General features: G+C 39.5%; 1 protein-coding gene and 1 long non-coding RNA gene across 7 annotated transcripts in view; one reads left to right on the top strand and one right to left on the bottom strand.

Moving 5' to 3' along the window:
• The first annotated feature begins 229 nt into the window (after positions 1-229).
• tfap2d (transcription factor AP-2 delta (activating enhancer binding protein 2 delta)) overlaps positions 230-18,472 on the top strand; it is a 32,971-nt gene continuing 14,728 nt past the window's right edge. The window contains exons 1-2 of one of the 4 annotated variants that reach the window (XM_016666340.1): positions 230-837; positions 15,987-16,505. In XM_016666340.1, the coding sequence (XP_016521826.1) occupies positions 16,020-16,505 (486 nt within the window). In that variant the 5' untranslated portion in view covers positions 230-837; positions 15,987-16,019. Of the gene's footprint in view, positions 838-12,525; positions 14,254-14,313; positions 15,409-15,451; positions 16,506-18,472 lie in introns of those variants that run through there. The other 3 variants (XM_016666369.1, XM_007575915.2, XM_016666292.1) reach the window with 3 other exon arrangements.
• LOC103154797 (uncharacterized) lies at positions 4,841-9,327 on the bottom strand. 3 transcript variants are annotated; one of them, XR_477975.2, is made up of 3 exons: positions 8,167-9,327; positions 5,550-5,692; positions 4,841-5,219 (listed from the first exon to the last, which is right to left on the bottom strand). It is a non-coding gene; the product is annotated as an uncharacterized LOC103154797 (long non-coding RNA). The 3 variants fall into 3 exon arrangements; XR_001660548.1 differs by having other exon boundaries at positions 5,550-5,649; XR_477969.2 differs by having other exon boundaries at positions 5,550-5,646.

Here is an 18,472-nt window from a genome sequence, read left to right as displayed (position 1 = left end):
ACGTTTTAAAAATATTTTTAGCTTTCAGTCTCCAGTCTTCTGTGCTTTGCATTTGGGTCTCTCCCTGAAGCCTTGTCTTTATCCGCCCCTTATCTTCGTCCACTTCGTGTAAGTAAGCACATAAAAGCTTCATAAAAGAAGCAGGATGACTCAATGTTGGGATTACAACAAACTGAAGCAGCTGAACTCGAGGTAAATGGAGAGAAAAGATTCTTTATCTTCAACTTGCAGGAAACATTTGCAGTTCTGAATCCATCCCCAACCCGCCTCATCCTGCAATAACCTCAATCCTAAATCTAAATCTTTGCTTTCGTTATTCGTTGCTCACATTCACTCTAAAACTATAGAAAAAATAGTGCAGATGCTGCAACAAGTCTTTCCTTTAAGTCTACTTTGGATGATTTGATTTTCACTTCATCGCAAGACCAAGGCAGCTTATGAATGTGTGAAACTCGTCTCTAATCACCTTCATTTTCTCTGGTTTCCACCGTTTGTTCTGTTTCCTCCTGAGCGCAAACATAACAACATCTGATGTGATACGATTGTAGAAAACAACTACGAAAAAGATTTGTCAAAGCGCACAAAAAAATGAGTGACAAGAGTTAAAGATGTGCTAAAATAACACGCCATCTTGCATTTTTCACCACTTGATATGACACCTTCTGACATTTCTCTGTGTGTGTGTGTGTGTGTGTGTGTGTTCAGGGACAAAGCATGCAGTGTTATTTCACCACGTTTCTCTCTTTTGTTTTCATTTGAGTGGAAGTTTCGAGAAGTGCGTCTTGACGAATTGCATGGCCTGGTGTTGGAAGTGCAAGACACAGCAGCATATTGCAGGTGAGTGAAGTCATTAATATTTCCTCTGTATCAATATCACTGGTGGAATGGTGTGTGCAAAAAAAATAAGTAAAAAAAAAAAAAGGTGTGTATGTGTGCCTCAGATTGACAGGTGGATGATCTCAGTGAGTGGAGCACCCTGGGATCGACTGCATAATCAGGGAGACAAAGGAGCACAGGAAGAGACGAAAAACAGAGAGAGAGAGAGAGAGAGAGAGAGAGAGAGAGGGATGAGAGAAGCAGAGAAGTACGGAATAGTAAAATTCCCAGAGGTGTGAAGGGGTTGTGTGCGCTCGTCTCTGTTTATTTCTCTGTATTCGTTTGAAATGGTTTGCGTGTGTGTATACGTTTCTCTGTTGGTGTATTTAAACCTCCGTGTGTGTGTGTGTGTGTGTGTGTGTGTGTGTGTGTGTGTGTGTGTGTGTGCAGGAGGTGTTTGATGGTTTCCAACAGTAAATAGGTTCATTGTGAGAACAGCAAAGGTTCCACATCAGGAGACTTTCCTGGTAATTATACGGGAGCCGAGCTGGCCCCTCCCCTCTTTAACACACACATCAGTGATGCTGCTGCGGTGTGTGTCTGCGTGTGTTGTGGGTGTGAGAGTGTGTAATGTAATGTGAGTGTTTGTCTTGCCACGACGCGGCGGATCTGTGATCTCGGGCGCCTTGCGCGTACAGCTGTGGTTGACATCGTCCCACGCTGTTCCACAGTAAACAGGTTTCCTCTGCAGCGCAGGAATTAGGCGGCCGACCGACCGACCGCGGGGCTCAAAGCCCGAGGAGTCGCTTATAATTGACCAACTCTGTCGACAAGTTTCACAAGCGCCTCCCGTTGCTCTCCGGTCGGGTTGGGCTCCGTTTCATCTGCGCTTCAGATCCTCCCCGACTCACATCGGAGGATAAACAAAAGCATTACGGGGCCGAACGGAGAACATGGCGGGGCTGAGGGCTTGAAATCAATACGGCTAATGGTGGCCTGTCAGGAAGAAAGACAAAGTTTTGATCTTTGTTTATTTCTTTTCTCGTAATATATGTTTTCAGTGCTGAGAGTCTGAGATTGAACAAGTATGCTAATGTGTAATCTGTAGAGCTGTGAGAATGTTTTAGCCAGAAAGGCACACTGGATCCACATGATTTCTCCTGCACGCAGTCAAGTGATGCAGAGGCTTTTAAAGTCCTACTTATTTCAGTTAAGTGGCAGATTTACAGTTTCGGGCCGAACGACAATGTAAAACCAGCTCAGCTAAAAAGTAAAAGAAGAAAAAGCAAATCTCAATCTCTAGTGAAACTCATGTTTATATCTATTTGTCCCATTGACCTTTTGCGACTGTCATTAAATCCCGTTATTGGGACGGCAGTGAACTTGACTCTTTGAGCACAACGATATTTGTGTTTTTTGTGTCATTTTAAATCATGATGATATTTCTGTTTTACAGTACAGAGTGACTCCTGATTAACCAGGCAGGGACTAATCATTAATGATGTCACTTGATGTTGGCATTTTATTTAAAGTTTTGTGCTTTTCTGCCACACAATGATGACGATTTTAAAAGAAATTCCTCTGAACATTTTCTAAAACTCGCCACGTTGTGAAATTTTAACAACCCAACCAAAGTTGGTTTTTACAGCTCAACATGTAATTTATTTGTTTATTTATTGACTTGTGTTGATTGTTTTCAGTTGATTTTTTTAAACGGGACATTAAATATTAACATTTACGTGCAAATATATGAGATTATAGCCAAGTGGCTCATTTCCATGTTGGCAGGTTGATGCATCTGATATTTATTTGTAATAACTGATTATTGCTCACAAAAAACTTTACATAAAGGAGGAAAGGGGTAAATAAACAGCTGTTTGCGATGTGTAATCTATAATGGTTCACTAGTTTTCATTTTATGTTGATAAGGTGAGTAGAGTTAGCACAACTGCGCTAGCTATGCTAAGCTAAACTGGCTAATTGTTTAGCTTAGCGTAGCTTAGCGCCACTGAAACAACCAAATCTCCTGTATAGTTTTCACCAGTGGTGGAGAAAGTACTCAAAAACTGTACTTAAGTACAGTAACGAAGTACTTGTACTTCGTTACTTCCCACCACTGGTTTTCACACGCTAAACGGATCAACGTGTTTTGTTTGGTTAAATAAACACTTCACACTTAAAGGTTCATTTAAATGTTTCAAATAATCAGTCAGCTTTTTATCAGACAAATATTACGTTTTTAATTGATTTTTCAACATTTCTAAAGAGATAAAAGCCATGTGTGAAAATATAATCTCCCTCCTTCCTGGATCTTATTTAAGATCCAGTGAATAAGAAACTTTTTGGGTCACTTTCACAAGCTGCACCCAGACCTGAACCTGTCTGACAACATGAAGTAGGCAGATCTCAAAATGCAGGAAATCAGGCTAAATAAAGTGGAAAACACCAGAAACTAAGTCAGTTAAAAGTCTGGAGAGGCTTTAAGCCTCCAGTAAGATCTGAGTAACTTTCTGTAATCGATTATTTAAAAATAATGGATTCAATGCTGGCAGGAAATGCTGAATCAAAATGGCCAACTTTCAGTTTGTGATCTTCAGGTGAAGAAGGTTTGGATTGTACAGCAGGTCAAAACAAACCAGAATCGGCTCGGCTTTAGATTTCATCACATTTTTCTGAGAGTTTTCGAACGTGGTGATGATTCAGAGAGCATTTAATTTATGCAGCCAGACTGCAGTGATATCTGAACCTGTGGAGTTTCAGGACTGGACCACAAACAGAGCAACGTTTCAGCTAGCGTTAGCTCTACAGCATAACATTGTTCTTTAACAGACCAACCTTGCCGATATAAAGTCAAACTTTATTCTGTATTTTGAATCTGATACTGTTGAAGCTGTTCCTGCCTTGCACTATTTAAAGTTATGATTCGCAGCAACAATGTTGGTTATTTTCCGTCATTCTGCACAAAACATTTAGTCTCTGAATTTTTCTACTTCTCGGTCTGTGATGTCACAACGTGAGGTTTGTTTTTAAAACTGTATCAATAAATCCTGTAATAAACTCTTTTATTCTTGCAGACCTGCACCTTTTTGATAAGATAATTGATTGCTGATTCCTTCATTCTGTTGGTGAACCAAACAGCTTTTTATGCTTTTTGTTGTTTACATAACTCTTATGCTGCTATGCTGTTGCTTTGCAACATAAATGTAGCAACTTGTGATTTTAAAACCTCATTCTTTCTGAGCTTTCATGCATTTTCAAATTTTTGTTTTATTTTCTATTTTATTTTCTTTATTTTGTTTTATTTTCTCAATTTAAATATATCACCACTTTGCAAAAAACAACATTAATTAGGTTTGCTTTGTAACTGTTGGCATAAAACAAATCTTTTTCATGATACAACCAGATGTTTTGTAATTTTATTAGATATCTATATCATAAACCAAAACAAAATGTATATTTGAAAATAATACATGGTTTTCAAAATAAAAGTTCAAACTGTAATTACAGCTGCAAGCATTTTGGGATATGTCTCTATGAATATTACTAATTTATTTGTCCACATCTTTTTTTCACATTTTTTGAGTTTTGCTCCAATTGTTTACATTTAGGCCTGGACTTTGACTGGGCTGTTCTGACACATGAATATACTTTAATTTTTAATCCAAATCAATTCATTATATCGTATATCTTCCCATCAACTCTGACCAGGATCCCTGAAGATTCCCACAGCATGATGCTGCCTCCACCGTGTTTTACTTACAGCTTTCTGCTACACATTGACTGTATGAGCATGTAGATATGGAGAAATACTATAAATAATGTATCATTTTCCTTTCATTTTACATTGAGCTCTACTCTCTGTTGGTCTACTGCATAAAATCCCAATGAAACTCATTCAGATCTCTGGTCAAAATGAGAAAAAATAACAATTTCAAGTAATATCTGCATTTTTCAGAGCTCAAAATTATTTAAAACACCTGATTTATGACTAAATAAATTAGTTTTCCTTCTTTTTAATCAGTAGTTTCAGTTTTCAAGATGTATTTTATTTGCTGAATGATTCACATGAAAACATCTTTCAATTTCAGACAAACCTTTGGTGATAATTTGTACATTTATCTCACACAGCATTTAAATCAGACTTTAATATTGTATTTTGTTATGAAGTTATTCAATACTTGTACACATACAGTTTAAGTTACATTTCCACTGTACACCAACAGGAACGGTCAGAGTTTGGCGCCTGCAGGCCTTCATCTGGCGCCTTGTTAACATTTCATATTTCTGTCTCTGGTTCTGAAACGTCCGTCCACTTCCTGGGGACATTCTCTCAACAGATGAAACAACAGAGCTCGTAGCAAGAAGGTTTGACTCTGTCTGCCCTGTCATTCCTCACAGAACCACTGTAACAAAAGTAAAGAAGAATAAAACCTTCAGCCTGTATTTTTCTGTCTGGACTGGAGTAAAAAAATAAAAAAAAAAAAACAGAAAGAGCGGGTGGCCGGATCGTTTTATGCTTAAAGATTTCCTTTTTGCAGAAGTCTCGGCCTCTGTCTCGGCTCGCTAATTCAATGTACACTACACACATCGTTTCTTGCTCATTCTGCACTCATACAACATATATTCAAACAGCTCTGCTTTAAGAGATTACAGAGATTACACAGGAATTACACGATCAAAGTCATTGAACCTGCATCACCCCCACACACCAAACCCACCGTGTGTACACTTACTGGGTCTGAACGTGGGAGAAGATGCTTGTGTGTGTGTGTTTTCACAGAGACCAGAGTGTTAATCTCCCCTCGGGCTGCATGGCCCAAGTGGCGCCCTCTGCTGGCAGGGACGAGAAGAACAAGCGAGAAAAAAACTGAAGAAACTACAAAACGGAAACAAAAACCATAAAACATTCATAGTTTTATATAGTAAACACCTTTTATATGAAAACAAGAAGGCAAAATGAGTGGCTAACAGGAAGGTTGACATTTAAAAACATACCAACTTCCTTGGTTACAGTATGAAAAATCAATTCTTAAAAATAATAAAGCAGCATTTCACTTGTAGTGTTAAAGTCATCATGGAAAAAGCAACAAAAACAGAGGCAGGCATTTGGATAAATGAAAATACAAACCAGTTTATTATTTTTCTCATATTACAGATGTTTTAATGAGTTTATCAGAACTTTCGAGGCTGCATTTATAAATACTGAAAGAAAAAAAACACAAGTAACTTATTTTAGTTTGAATTTTTATTACAAACAAAACAAATTAAAGTTTATTCTTTAAAGTCCAACTGTTTTCAAAAAACAAATGTGTAAAAACTGGAGAAACGAGAAGAAAGGCTTGCTTGAAAAAAGCTGGAATCCACAGGAAAGTTGTTGCAGTGGCAGATTTAATGAAGTTGATGTTGGTCGCTGCCCAGGGCGACATCTGTTTGGGAGTGGCAAAAACCCTCAAAAATGTAAAAAAATAAATAAATAAAGATATCCATCAGCTTTCCACCAAAACACCTTTTCTTTTTTATTTATTTCCAAAAAAACAGCACCGATTGGTTTATGATGTCCAGCTTCAAATGACAAAATAAGGGAATATTTCAGTTTTTCAGTTTTGTTTTGTTTTTGTAAGAAAAGTCAAACAAACTGAACGTGGTTTTAAATGTTTGATCGATCACATCCAATAATCAGAAAGATGCACAAATTGTTTCCCCACATGTAACATTTACTCATGATTAGAAAACCTAAAATCCACACTTACAAACACCAACCACTATATTATGCACAGATATTGTTATGCAATATTGAAACGAACCTAATGAAGTCCCTTTGGAGTCAAAGTTTAAAGCACATAAATAAAAAAGTAGCTTATTGAGATCAACACCAAGGTGGAAGAATCAAAGGAAAAACACATCATAAATATAATTAATCACATTTATGCTCATAATTCTAATTTTCTTGCAGTTTTTCCCAACATGTAAGTTTAAACATGCAAAAGTAAAAAAAATCCTTTAACAAAATGATCTAATTCTTTTATTTCTGGTTTAAAAAACTAAATATAGTTTGGGATCAGATTCCAGCGTTTTCTAAAAACGGACTTTGCAGCGTGAACTGGACACTGAGTAGCACCTGATGTAACTCAAATCTTTTTCACTTTTTCAGCTTTCTTAAGCCTTCTTTGGGTTTCTGTGTTCTTTCTAAGAAATCTGCACTGCTTTAAAATGTAAAGCTCTTAAATGCTAACAGGATCATTTTTGCAATGAGCTTCTCTAAAGCTCACTTTCAGAAAAAGAAAACAAAATATAAGATTTTTGGCATTAAGATCCCTCCTTAGATTGAGACAAGAATGAAAAACCAACAATTACCAAATCTGTAAATTATTCTACACTGATTTACTAAAATGGTTCTTAATGCACCATTAAAGCAAAACCATCACTGAGCTGTTAGAACAGGTTGAACTGGGCCAGAACTAACATATCTTGGCACAAAAATCGACTGAAACACAACATTACACCCAGATTAAAGGAAGCTCATCTGATTGGATTGTTTTCCAGCGCATGTTGGATTTATACATCCTACAGATGCCAGGTTTCAGTTAAAAACCTCCCAACGTACTGAAAATTAATTCAACCCTCAAAGATCCATTTAACTCTTGGCATTGAAGCCTCCATTCAGAGTAAAGCCTGGAGCCACTTCTGAAGCAATAACGCGCACGGATATCACCATTATTCTGCTTTTAATGGGGGTAATTATCCGAATGGATCTGAAATCCCACCGACACAATGGGAGAATCATCAGTCTAAATAAACAGACACGGAGCAGATTTTTACATCTTGTCTGAAACGCTGAAGGATCTCACTTTGGAGGAGGAAAAAAAAAAAACAACCCAGGATCATAAGAGAGGTGATGAAAATCTTAGAGCGTTGCTCTTTTCCTCCCATCTGCACGGGAAATAGTCGAAAGACTTTTGGCTTTCGTGTGATCTTCAGGAGCACTTCAGAAACTCTTGAAATGAGAAGTTAATGAACTTCGATCGACGCGCACGGACGCGCGCACACGCAGCAGGCTCACACTAATCCAACAGCTGCTGGAGTTAAGTTTTCCAAATCAATTTTACAGCTTCGCTCCTGCACGGCTGATGCTTGTAATCGTTTATTAACAGTACTGTTAATCATTCCGCGCAGAAGACCATTAATTGATGGCTTGGAAGCAACTAAACCCACCAACCGAACACTCATTAGCAGTCGATCGCGATCCTGCTGCCTTCTCCAAATTATTACTTTAATAAATCAACGTCACACAGGAAGAAAAGACGTCACTGGGCTCCTTTTCTTAAACTCTAAAGGCTTGTTCATAATTACCATCGCCATGTCAGTTGGGAGCAGATTGGCCTTTTCTTTCTTCTGTTTATTCGCAGCAGATGACACGTGTTTGACCTGGATTCAACCTCTCCGCTGACTTCCCGAGTAATTACGGCAACAAAGAAGCAACAATTAAACGCGCTAATTGGCAACACAGACCGGCAATGATACTCGGTTGTTGCAGGTAACCAAAGGACGCGTGTTGTTCCTGTTTTCTGGAGGGTCCGTGAAGTAAACAAAAAGTCCTGACTGGTGGTTGTAAAGAGGAGGGAGGGGGGTCTGGGAGGCACCCCAGGTCACGTGATTATTAATATAATATACCATGTGCAGCTGACAGGAGATTAACATGGGCGATAATGTGATATTAAGAGAAATTAGGGACAGAAATTAACAATAACGCAGATTTAACATGAGCAATGGCGCCACCAACAGGGGGCAGCACTGAATGTTTGTTCATTTTGATGCAAATTTAAAAGAGCAAAATGTGAGCTTCAGTGATTTTTTTTGTTCTTCCTTTTGTATTTATTTCATGTATTGAAAACAGTCTGGCTACTACCTGCCTCATAAGTATGTTATTATTTCTGAATATGTAATAAGCATTAATTTATTATTTGGTATTTGTCTTTCCATTATTTGGAGAGTTTGTGTTGTTTTTTTATGAATTTGAAGCCTGAAATAAGATAAAAACTAGCTTATTGACTTTTAACTAGTTAGTTAGTTAGTTAGTTAGTTAGTTAGTTAGTTAGTTAGTTAGTTAGTTAGTTAGTTAGTTAGTTAGTTAGTTAGTTAGTTAGTATCCCATAAATGGACTGAGCTGTAAAAACATATTTTCTGACTCAACTTCACTTGTTGCTTTAACTCAATTAATTTGTATCAACTTTAACTGTGGAGCTCAACTTAATAAAAGTTTTTGCTACAACTTGAATGACATGGACTTAACTGTCTTTAGCTATTATATTAAGCTACAATTTAGTACATAAGAGATGTTTTAAAAGGTTGCCCTAACTTATTTATTTATGCTTTTACAGTATCACATCCATTAAATTGTTAATGTTTTTTAAACTTAACTAATTTCTAAGGCAAGTCAGCTTTGTAATGTTCTTTATTTTTTATTCTTGCCACACATTTTCTCAAAAAAGATAATTTGTTCATTTAAATGTACCTTTATTGTTTGTTTGTTTTTTTAGGAAGCTATCAGAGGGAAAGTCTTTCAAAATGTTGCAGAAGCTAAAAAACTAAGACATGAACATGTGAAATACAGATTTTAAACGACCTGATTGCATTTTTTTTAGGGATTTTTTTTATTGGTTTGATCTGTTTTGGGTTTTTTGTTGTTATTTTTTCTACAGACCTACATTTCAGAGTTCAGTATTTCCTTTCTGGCCACCCTGACCAAACTTTCTGGAAACGCCCCTGGACCCTTCAGCGGTCTGTTCCTCCTTCAACACCTGTTTCCTGCCTCTTCTGCTCTCCTCGCCCCATGAAAAGAAATTAATTTGCTGCAGATCTTGAAGGCTTAACCGAGGCAGTGACGCCCCCCGCGCCTCCTCCCCTCCGCCGAAACGACACAGTAAATCCCCACAATTAGCAGATCCATATTAGCATATTAACCTGCGCTTCCTTCCGAGGCGCTTCCTTTATGTAGGTCAGACACAGTTTTTCTTAATTACTTTTTTTTCTCTTTTTGGCCAACAGGCTCCGCGCCGTTTGTTTTGCGTTGCGCTTTTATTGTGTCAGACGTTATTTTGGCTGGAAAAAGGTGCAGACGCACCGACTCAACGGACGCTGGTGGCCATATGAGGCCGGCCGGAGTCTGACCGGGTTCATTAGAGCCCAAACTGACCCATAAACCAGGCCAACACATGTGCGCTCACACTGGAAGCAGGCTGGGAATGTTTTTGACTTTCTTTCTCTTCCTGCTCGCAAACTGAAACATGGCTTGTTTTGGTGTTTTTTGTTATTTTTACTTTTGATTATAAGCAGCATTTTGAGGTTTCTGAAAGCATCCGGGGCATTTTTAAACGCAGCATGGATCCGTCTAACCTTTGAATGTATCCTGAGTTGATCTAAGTGTTAGAATCTGACACAATGTGCTGAAAGTTGTGTTAAAGCCTCGCCTGTAAAGGGGATTACACGGCAGTAATAGGCTGGATTAAATGACTGCAGGCTATGTAGTGATCTATTATGGATAAGTTGTGGCTCTGTATTAAACCGTTTACACCAATCCGGTCTGATCATCGTGATCTCCTGGTGTTTTCTCTGCCTCTTCTAAGCCTTGTGGTGTTTTATACAGGTGGTCTTTAAATGAAATAACTAAAAACAATTAGAAATAGTCTCTAATGAGATTAGCGTCATCACTTCCGTTCAGCAGACAGAAAAAACGCCTACTTCCGTCTAAACAACGGGAAATGGTTGTTGAAGATGTCTACTGATGTAATACTGGAAAATGTGGGTGTGGTTAATCAGATAAAAGCTCACCAGAGTTTAACTTAAAGAAAACTGGTTAAAGAAAACAAAACATTTTGAACAGAGTTACTGGATTAAACTACGTAAAATACTTCCAGTGTCTGAGAAGAAGCTCTCAGAGAGACACGTAGACTGAATTTCAATGAGTATTATTGTTGCTTTTCTATTTTTAAAACGAAATATGGTCAGAAATGCTGAGAAATCAGGGATGTTTCCAAACGTCATGTGATTTAATGGTACTCTGGGGAGCTTATTATGACGTTTTATGCAGATGCTGGTGAAATGAAATACGTCCAGTTTGTTAAACTATCTAAAAACTAATTCATTAATAAACAATAACATGATTTTATCCAGGGAAATAGAGGCGATGATGTTGTTTTCTGTCAAAACAAGGTAACATTGTAGATGAAAAGTTTAAAAAAAGACGTCATGGGTCTGATAAATACGCAACTGATTTTCTTTTTTTGTTTTTTTAATGGATGAGAGATACGCGCCAAAAAGTAAAAACAATAACAATAATAACTGAAATAAATAAAACGGACACCATTAGACAGCCTGGATTTTTCGGAATATTGATGAGAAATTACAATATTAGGTCACACACGCGTTCAAATCCCAACCGTGAAGTTATTATTACTTCCTGTTGGCCCTTAAGGATGACGGGCCCCCTCCACGCACCCCGCCGCCCCCCATCGCTCCCAGTCGGTCCATCCAGAAAACCTCGGGGCTGATCTAAATTCTCGCCTCTGGGCTGAACTACCGAGCGGGATTCGGGCCTTTCCCTGCCTCGTCAGGCGCCAGATGGACTGGCTCCTGTCCGGAGATCAGTGCGCATCTGCTGCGGCGCGCTCGGCCCCCTGGTAAAAGAAGGGCCACTCGCAGGCGTTAAGCCCCGTTACGCGCAACTGGTGCCTCGGTTCGGCGATGGACTGTAGCCGCAACGTACCTCATTATCTACTATAATAATAATAATAATAATAATAATAATAATAATAATAATAATAATAATAATACAAAGGAAAATGTGAGTAATGTGCTTCGTAATGTAGAAATGAAGATCTGTGGGATTCCCTTCTATATTATTTCGTTTTTTGAGTTTTTTTGGTTGTTTTTTAACTCATAAAACAGTAAAATATATTAATATAATTTCTATTCAACATGTCTCTTTCATGTTTTAAATCAGAAAAGTACGTTGAAATACGGATGGTTGATTGATGCTTTGAATTTACATTTTTGGGAGAAGAGGCACGATTTCTTTTCTTCAAAACTTATTTTGTTTATGTCAACATGCGGCATGTTCATTTTAGACTGTAAATTCATGAAATAAACAGACAATAATAGCATGAAAGAGAAGATAAAATATTTGAATGATAAATAAAACAAGTCTTAGGATTGTCGATGATTTACTTATGTCATCAATGAATGAAATGAATAATTTGGGACCAAACACTCACCCCTGAGGAACACCACTCACAATGTCTGAACATCCACACTGAAATTTATGATAATTAAGTACATAAAGTGGTTATGTTTTTACATGTTTCATTTTGTCCATCCTATCTCCAGCTAACGTTCTGGGCGAGAGGCGGGGTCACCCTGGACAGGTCGCCAGTCTGTCACAGGGCAACACAGAGACACACAACCATGCACACACACTCACACCTGGGGGCAATTTGGAGAAGCCAATTAACCTGATAATCATGTTTTTGGACTGTGGGAGGAAACCGGAGTACCCAGAGAAAACCCACCATGCACAGGGAGAACATGCAAACGCCATGCAGAAAGACCGGGGCTGGGAATTGAACCCAGAACCTTCTTGCTGCAAGGCCACAGCTCTACCAACTGTGCAGCCCCTGTTTCATTTTGTCATATTTGTTTTCTTTGTTTTTAAAAACCTATTTGAAACAAATATTATTTTAACAGGAATCTACCATCAAAACAGAGCCGACCCAAGATTTTACGCGGCCCGGAGCTGAATTTTATCTGGTGCCCCCATTTCCACTTCAATTAACTAATTAAGATCCAGGAAGATGATTTACTCTGTCCCTTTTATGTAACTCCAACACAGAAAAAACTGCAGAAATTTTTAACACCTTTAAATTGACATAACCATCAAACTATGACCAATTTCACACGTATGATTACAACTAGAGCTGTAAATTTACATTTTTAGAGCATAGTTTGCTGTTAAATGTCTTGGCTTGGTTTGCCCATTTAATCCACAATAAGCACATTATTACCACATTTATACCTCATTTAGAAGTGAAGTCTTTTCTGTCTATATAATGTAATCTTGTTACACATGGGGCCTTTCTCCATGTGTCATCATGATTTGTTTAAAAACATAAAATCAAATATGTTGCTGTTCTCATGAAGGTTTTGTGTCAAATGACAATTAAAAAACGATGCATCGCCACATTTAATCACTTTATATAGACGCTTTCTTGCTCCCTTCACCTCTCTCTTTTCCTGCTGGCCTTCCTGTTCATCCCCCTCCTCTTTTCCACTCTCTCCACCCTCTTCCCTCCCTCTCTTCCTCTTTCCTTTCTTTTTTTTTTAATACCTGGCGTACGACAGCCGGCCTTCACCGGTCTGGTCGCGCAGAGGTTTCACGTCGAGCCTCCAGGCAAAACAATCGGTATCGGTTAATTAAAATATAAAAGGCCTTGAGAACTTTTTAAAAGAGGGTATTTACGGCGCCCCCGATGCACCACCGCGTCTCTGCCAGGGTCGCTATTTGCTTAATGTGATGATTTTTTTTCTTTCTTGTATTTGAATGTAAAAAAAAATGGGACAAACTGTCTTTTTGATCAGGAAGAAAGTGAGCGGCGGCACACATGACTCGGTAGTAAAGAGCAAAACTGCAGCTACACATTATTTTCTCCGTCGTGATTATTTAATTGCGGGTTGTTGCTTTTGTTCATTTTGCAACCGATATTTGGGCTGAGATTAAGTGGGATGCAGGAACAGATGGGAGGGGAAATAGTTACTTAATTAAAGCGCAGAGTCAACCGCGGCGTCAGCGCGGCCACAGTCTGCACTTTAATAATATCAGCGAGTCGCTTTGGTTGCAGTTACAGCTGAGTAGGGAAAAAGAGACATCCAAAACAAGACTGATTAGGGCTTATCTCTGCTCCGACTGAGAGCCGCTGCCCCCTCCTCACTCTTCATCTCTCTCTCTTTTTCTCTGGTTTGTTTTTGAGTGGCAGGAAATCTGACAGACAGTAGAATAGCTCTCCTCTCCTCTCCTCTCCTCTCCTCTCCTCCGGTTTCTATCCCTCTCCTTTATTTCTATTTGCTCCTCGCCAACAGGCTCAGACCACAGAAACTTCCGCGTTTGTGTTTATGTGTTTCTATTGCTTTTACCAGAAGGCCTGAGGGCAAGTCACTGTCTGTTTTCTGTATGTTTGTCGTGTAGCTTGTATTGTTTTTATTGCAGGTTTTATTCACCTGTTAGTGTTTAGCTGCGTTTATTTTCCTATCAGATAAAATATTTCATTTTTCCCCTAGTATATACTCTTAAAAAATAATACATATAAGATATTTTTTTAAAGTAAACAAAAACACCATAATTTGTATGACGGCACCGCTGAACTGGGCAGGACCACCCCGGGCGCTCAGGTGAGTTACAGCAATAAGAGAAAGGAAAATATGAAGAAAAACACCATAAAATAAAAATTGTATTCACAAAATAATAATAAACACGTTTGAAACCAGACATGCGCGTCTACAGCATTAGTAATGAGTTCATTATTAACAAAGAAAACATTCCCAGACTGCGGAGAAAAACGGGAAAAAATAAATCAAATGCATCAGAAGATTAATGTAGAAGTTAGAAAAAGCTGAAAAATGTGGAAAAAAACAACAGATTTGTACACAACAAAAAAACATATAAACACGAATAAATTTCCAACTGTCTGCAAAAATATGTTATTCGAATCGTTTATTGCAGTAAATTAATCTGTGAAAATATTATTTGAGAACGCAAACGGATAATACGTGAAAACAGTATTTAATGTAAAAACAATATAAAGGCTAACAGTTGGTGCATGCAGAAAGCATAAAAGCATCCAGTTTCATGAGAACATGACCGCTTTCAGCAGAAATATAAGCATGTTCTTACAGTCAAAGCTTATTCCGAAACATTGCAAATTAAACTTACAGTTTTCGTTGAAAATCCGCACGATTTTCGTTAAAACGACTATTGCAGCTGCGAGTAAAAAACAATAATATCACGACGAAAAACCGAGCAGCGGACCTCGTGGAAACACAAACGAGTCAAAAACGGGAAAAAAATGTCCACAAAAAGCGTCGAAAACGTTGAAAGAAGCTCTCGGTTCCTTATTAGGGCGAAGATACAATATTTATTCCTTGTCTCCTGGGATGCTCCTTCTCCGTCTATTGTCCTCCCATTCCTCAGTGCTGATGCTTAATTTTCAAAACTTCTATATTACCAAGGGACCTACGACATCAGCCGAGAAATACCCTGCAAGTACAAAATCCGTGCGCCAGCCCCGTCCGTGCAGAGGGGAGACGCTCGCGTTCCGCCAGCTTTCTACCAAAACCGAGAGCGCGCAAAAGGGGAACTTTTCCATCTCTCTCGCTTTTTTTGGAGGATTTTAAAGCACTTTTTAAATTATTATTATTATTATCATCGTTATTGTTACTATTATTATTCGATCGGGTCGTATAGGAGAGTAAGACCAAAATATTACGGGTTATTTTGGAGAAAGAACAATGTCAGCGACCTTCCCCGGACTTGTCCACGACGCAGAGGTAGGCTGCTTTATTTCATTTAATAGGATTTAATGTATAGAATAAAAGCGAAGGGTGCCGAGTTGGGAAAAAATGGTTTTGGTTAAACTGTAAAAGAAAAGTAGTTCATGGAGTGCAAGAACAGAAAAGGAAGTGGCTAAAAGAGTCTTATTTGGGTTTTATTTTTATTATAAATGTGTGATTAGGACATTTCAGGGCAGAACTCGCCTTTGTGTCTTACCTCTCCTCCATGGCGAGCAGCAGGGCTGGGTAGTGAATTTGCCAGCAGCTCGGTAATAATAATAACATATAAAAGCACGCCTTTTTAAATGCTGCACAGAGAGTGACAGGCATGCCAAAGGGAGGGAAAAAAAACTACCTATTGCTCCTGTTGCAGCGCGATCGTTCCCCTCCCAGGCGCGTTGAAATGACATCTCCTTCAGGTGGTTTAAAGTGAGGAGGAGAGAGGAAGAAAAAAAAAACCGCTTTGAGAGTGTGTGACTTGTGTTTTGGAGTGTGTTTGGGAGGCAGAGAGGAGACACCGGCTGATGCTAAATGACACTGCTCATATCTTTCCCTGTCTCTTTATTATCTTCCAGATACGTCACGACGGTTCAAACAGCTACCGGCTCATGCAGCTGGGTTGTCTGGAGTCGGTGGCCAACTCCTCGGTCGCCTACTCCTCCTCGTCGCCGCTCACCTACCCAGCGCCGGCGGGGACGGAGTTCGCCTCGCCCTACTTCTCGGCCAACCACCAGTACACGCCCCTGCACCACCAGTCCTTCCACTACGAGTTCCAGCACTCCCACCCGGCCGTGGCCCCGGAGGCCTACGGGCTGAACTCGCTGCACTCCGGCCAGTACTACCAGCAGATCCACCACGGGGAGCCCGCCGACTTCATCAACCTCCACAACGCGCGCTCGGCCCTCAAGTCCTCGTGCCTGGACGAGCAGCAGCGGCGCGAGCTGGGCTGCCTCGACGCTTACCGGCGCCATGACTTGTCGCTGATGACGTCACACGGCTCTCAAGCCTACGGCGTAGGCATGCACCACCCGGACCAGAGGCTGCTGCCCGCCGCCGGCCTGGGCCTCCCTCCGCCGGCGGCAGACGACCTGCAGGTACCGGCGGCCTCCGAATCCAGACCCAAAACATAAAAAACAAACAAACAAATCTCCATTGTGATTGCTTTAACAAGAAGTAGTAAACACGGATATATCCCTGCCCCACTGGCCCACTAATCAAAAACCTTCCCCTCTTGTTCCACTGCAGTTCCGAAATGCTGAACAGATTAACAGACGTCTGTCTGTGAGACTTGACGCTTTCCACTCAGGGACTGTAACTTTACTCACATTGGATTTGATCTTGAGATAATTTTGTTTCCGAAGCAAAACGTGAGCGTACAAAAAGCGGGCTAAGTAAATGTCAAGTCCACACGGCACGACGCCTCTGAAAGGCAGGCCCGTTTCTAAAGGTTAATTGACTGGCAGTCTATACCGCCCTATTGTGAAACCATCCCTTTATTTCTCCCAGAAACACACGTGACCCATATTTTACATAATTCCTTTCGATGTAAAGAAATGGCCAAGTTGAAAAAAGGGTGTGTGTGTGTGTGTGTGTGTGTGTGTGTGTGTGTGTCTGCTGGGGCAAAGAAAAGCCGCTGGTTGCTCCATTCTCCGGTAAAGGGCGGATTAACGGATCGGGCTTCGGGACACAATAGCCGACTCGAGCAGCATAAAGCACCGTAGTTTATCCAATTACGGACTTAACGTCAATCAACTTTGTTACTTATGCAGCGACATCTGAGCCGGTTTTAAAGACGCGGCGCTGATTAAACAAACTGACACGTAATTTCAGTCGCGTAAAATGTTTTGGGTTTTTTTTCTCCAAAGCAGAATTTGTTCAACTGGTTAAAGTCTCATTTTTTATTTTACTTTTTTTTCTTTTTCAAAAGTTGTAAATCCAGAACAGTAAATATGGTTTTAAATATGTATTTTGCATGAATTACAAATGATATTATCTAAATAGAAATTATGATGTCTTATTATAATTTGATAATATAATTGTAAGGTTATAAAATATAAAATAGGTAATTACGCATGGACTGTAAATATTATGGAATACTTTGTATCTATTTTTAGTTATTTTTTAAGTGTCGGGTATTTCTAATTTTAAAATTAGCGCATGTGATTTAATTTATATTTTGACGTAATGAAAATATATAATATCGATGCAAATAATTTTTAGATTGATAGATTTCATTTTTTCATTCAATTTAGAATTTTTATGATATTCTTCGGCTCCTTTTAGTTGTTTTTTACATACCGTTTCACTGGAGGCTTGTGGGATTTTAGAGGGCGCACTTTGACCTTTTATATGCCGAAAAGAAAGGAGCGGCTTGTGAACCTGAGCTTGCACGAGGCGGATGCATGAACCCAACAGATGCGCCCTGCCTTGGTCCCGCGCAGCCCCGTCGCATCTTTGAGCGCGTTAAAGAGATTTTCATGGCGAACAAAGCAGCTGCCACACCTTTCCCCGTCAGCGAGCTAATTCATGCAAGACCTCTGCGTTTTGTATATTGATTTTATAATCACTTTAGCTCCGGAATAAGAAGAAAAGAAACAGAGCAGGAGCTGGTTAAGAAGGCGCTCCATAAACCTTCTATCTCTCTTTTCTTTTTATTATTTTTTTTACCCGTCTCCTCCCAGTTTATTTTAATCAGAGGGGGTTCTGCGTGGGCCAGGCCTGGAGGCTCGCACAGGGATTAAGTGTTTTCTGAATAAAAATCGCGTGTTCTCCTTTTTGATGACATTGTTGATAGCACGCGAGTCTGATCCGGATCTGATGTCAGATCTCCATACATGCAGGCCCAGATCTGTGTTTACCTCCAGATTTCAACAGGTATCAGGATGTTGCTGCCAACTCTGGACACTCAGCGGATTTCTGAGTCAGGATGAGTGAAATTAGGCTCGTTTCTGAGCGAACCGTGAGCAGCATCTTTCATGATACTGTGACCTCAGATTTGCTCCAAGCCTCCTAAGTGGTGTAGTGGTGTGCACTTTCTAACAAAATGGCTTCCCTCTATTTA

This window comes from Poecilia formosa, unplaced genomic scaffold, assembly GCF_000485575.1.
Source record: "Poecilia formosa unplaced genomic scaffold, Poecilia_formosa-5.1.2 Scaffold1, whole genome shotgun sequence".
NCBI lineage: Eukaryota > Metazoa > Chordata > Actinopteri > Cyprinodontiformes > Poeciliidae > Poecilia > Poecilia formosa.
This window is presented reverse-complemented; position numbering and strand designations above follow the sequence as displayed.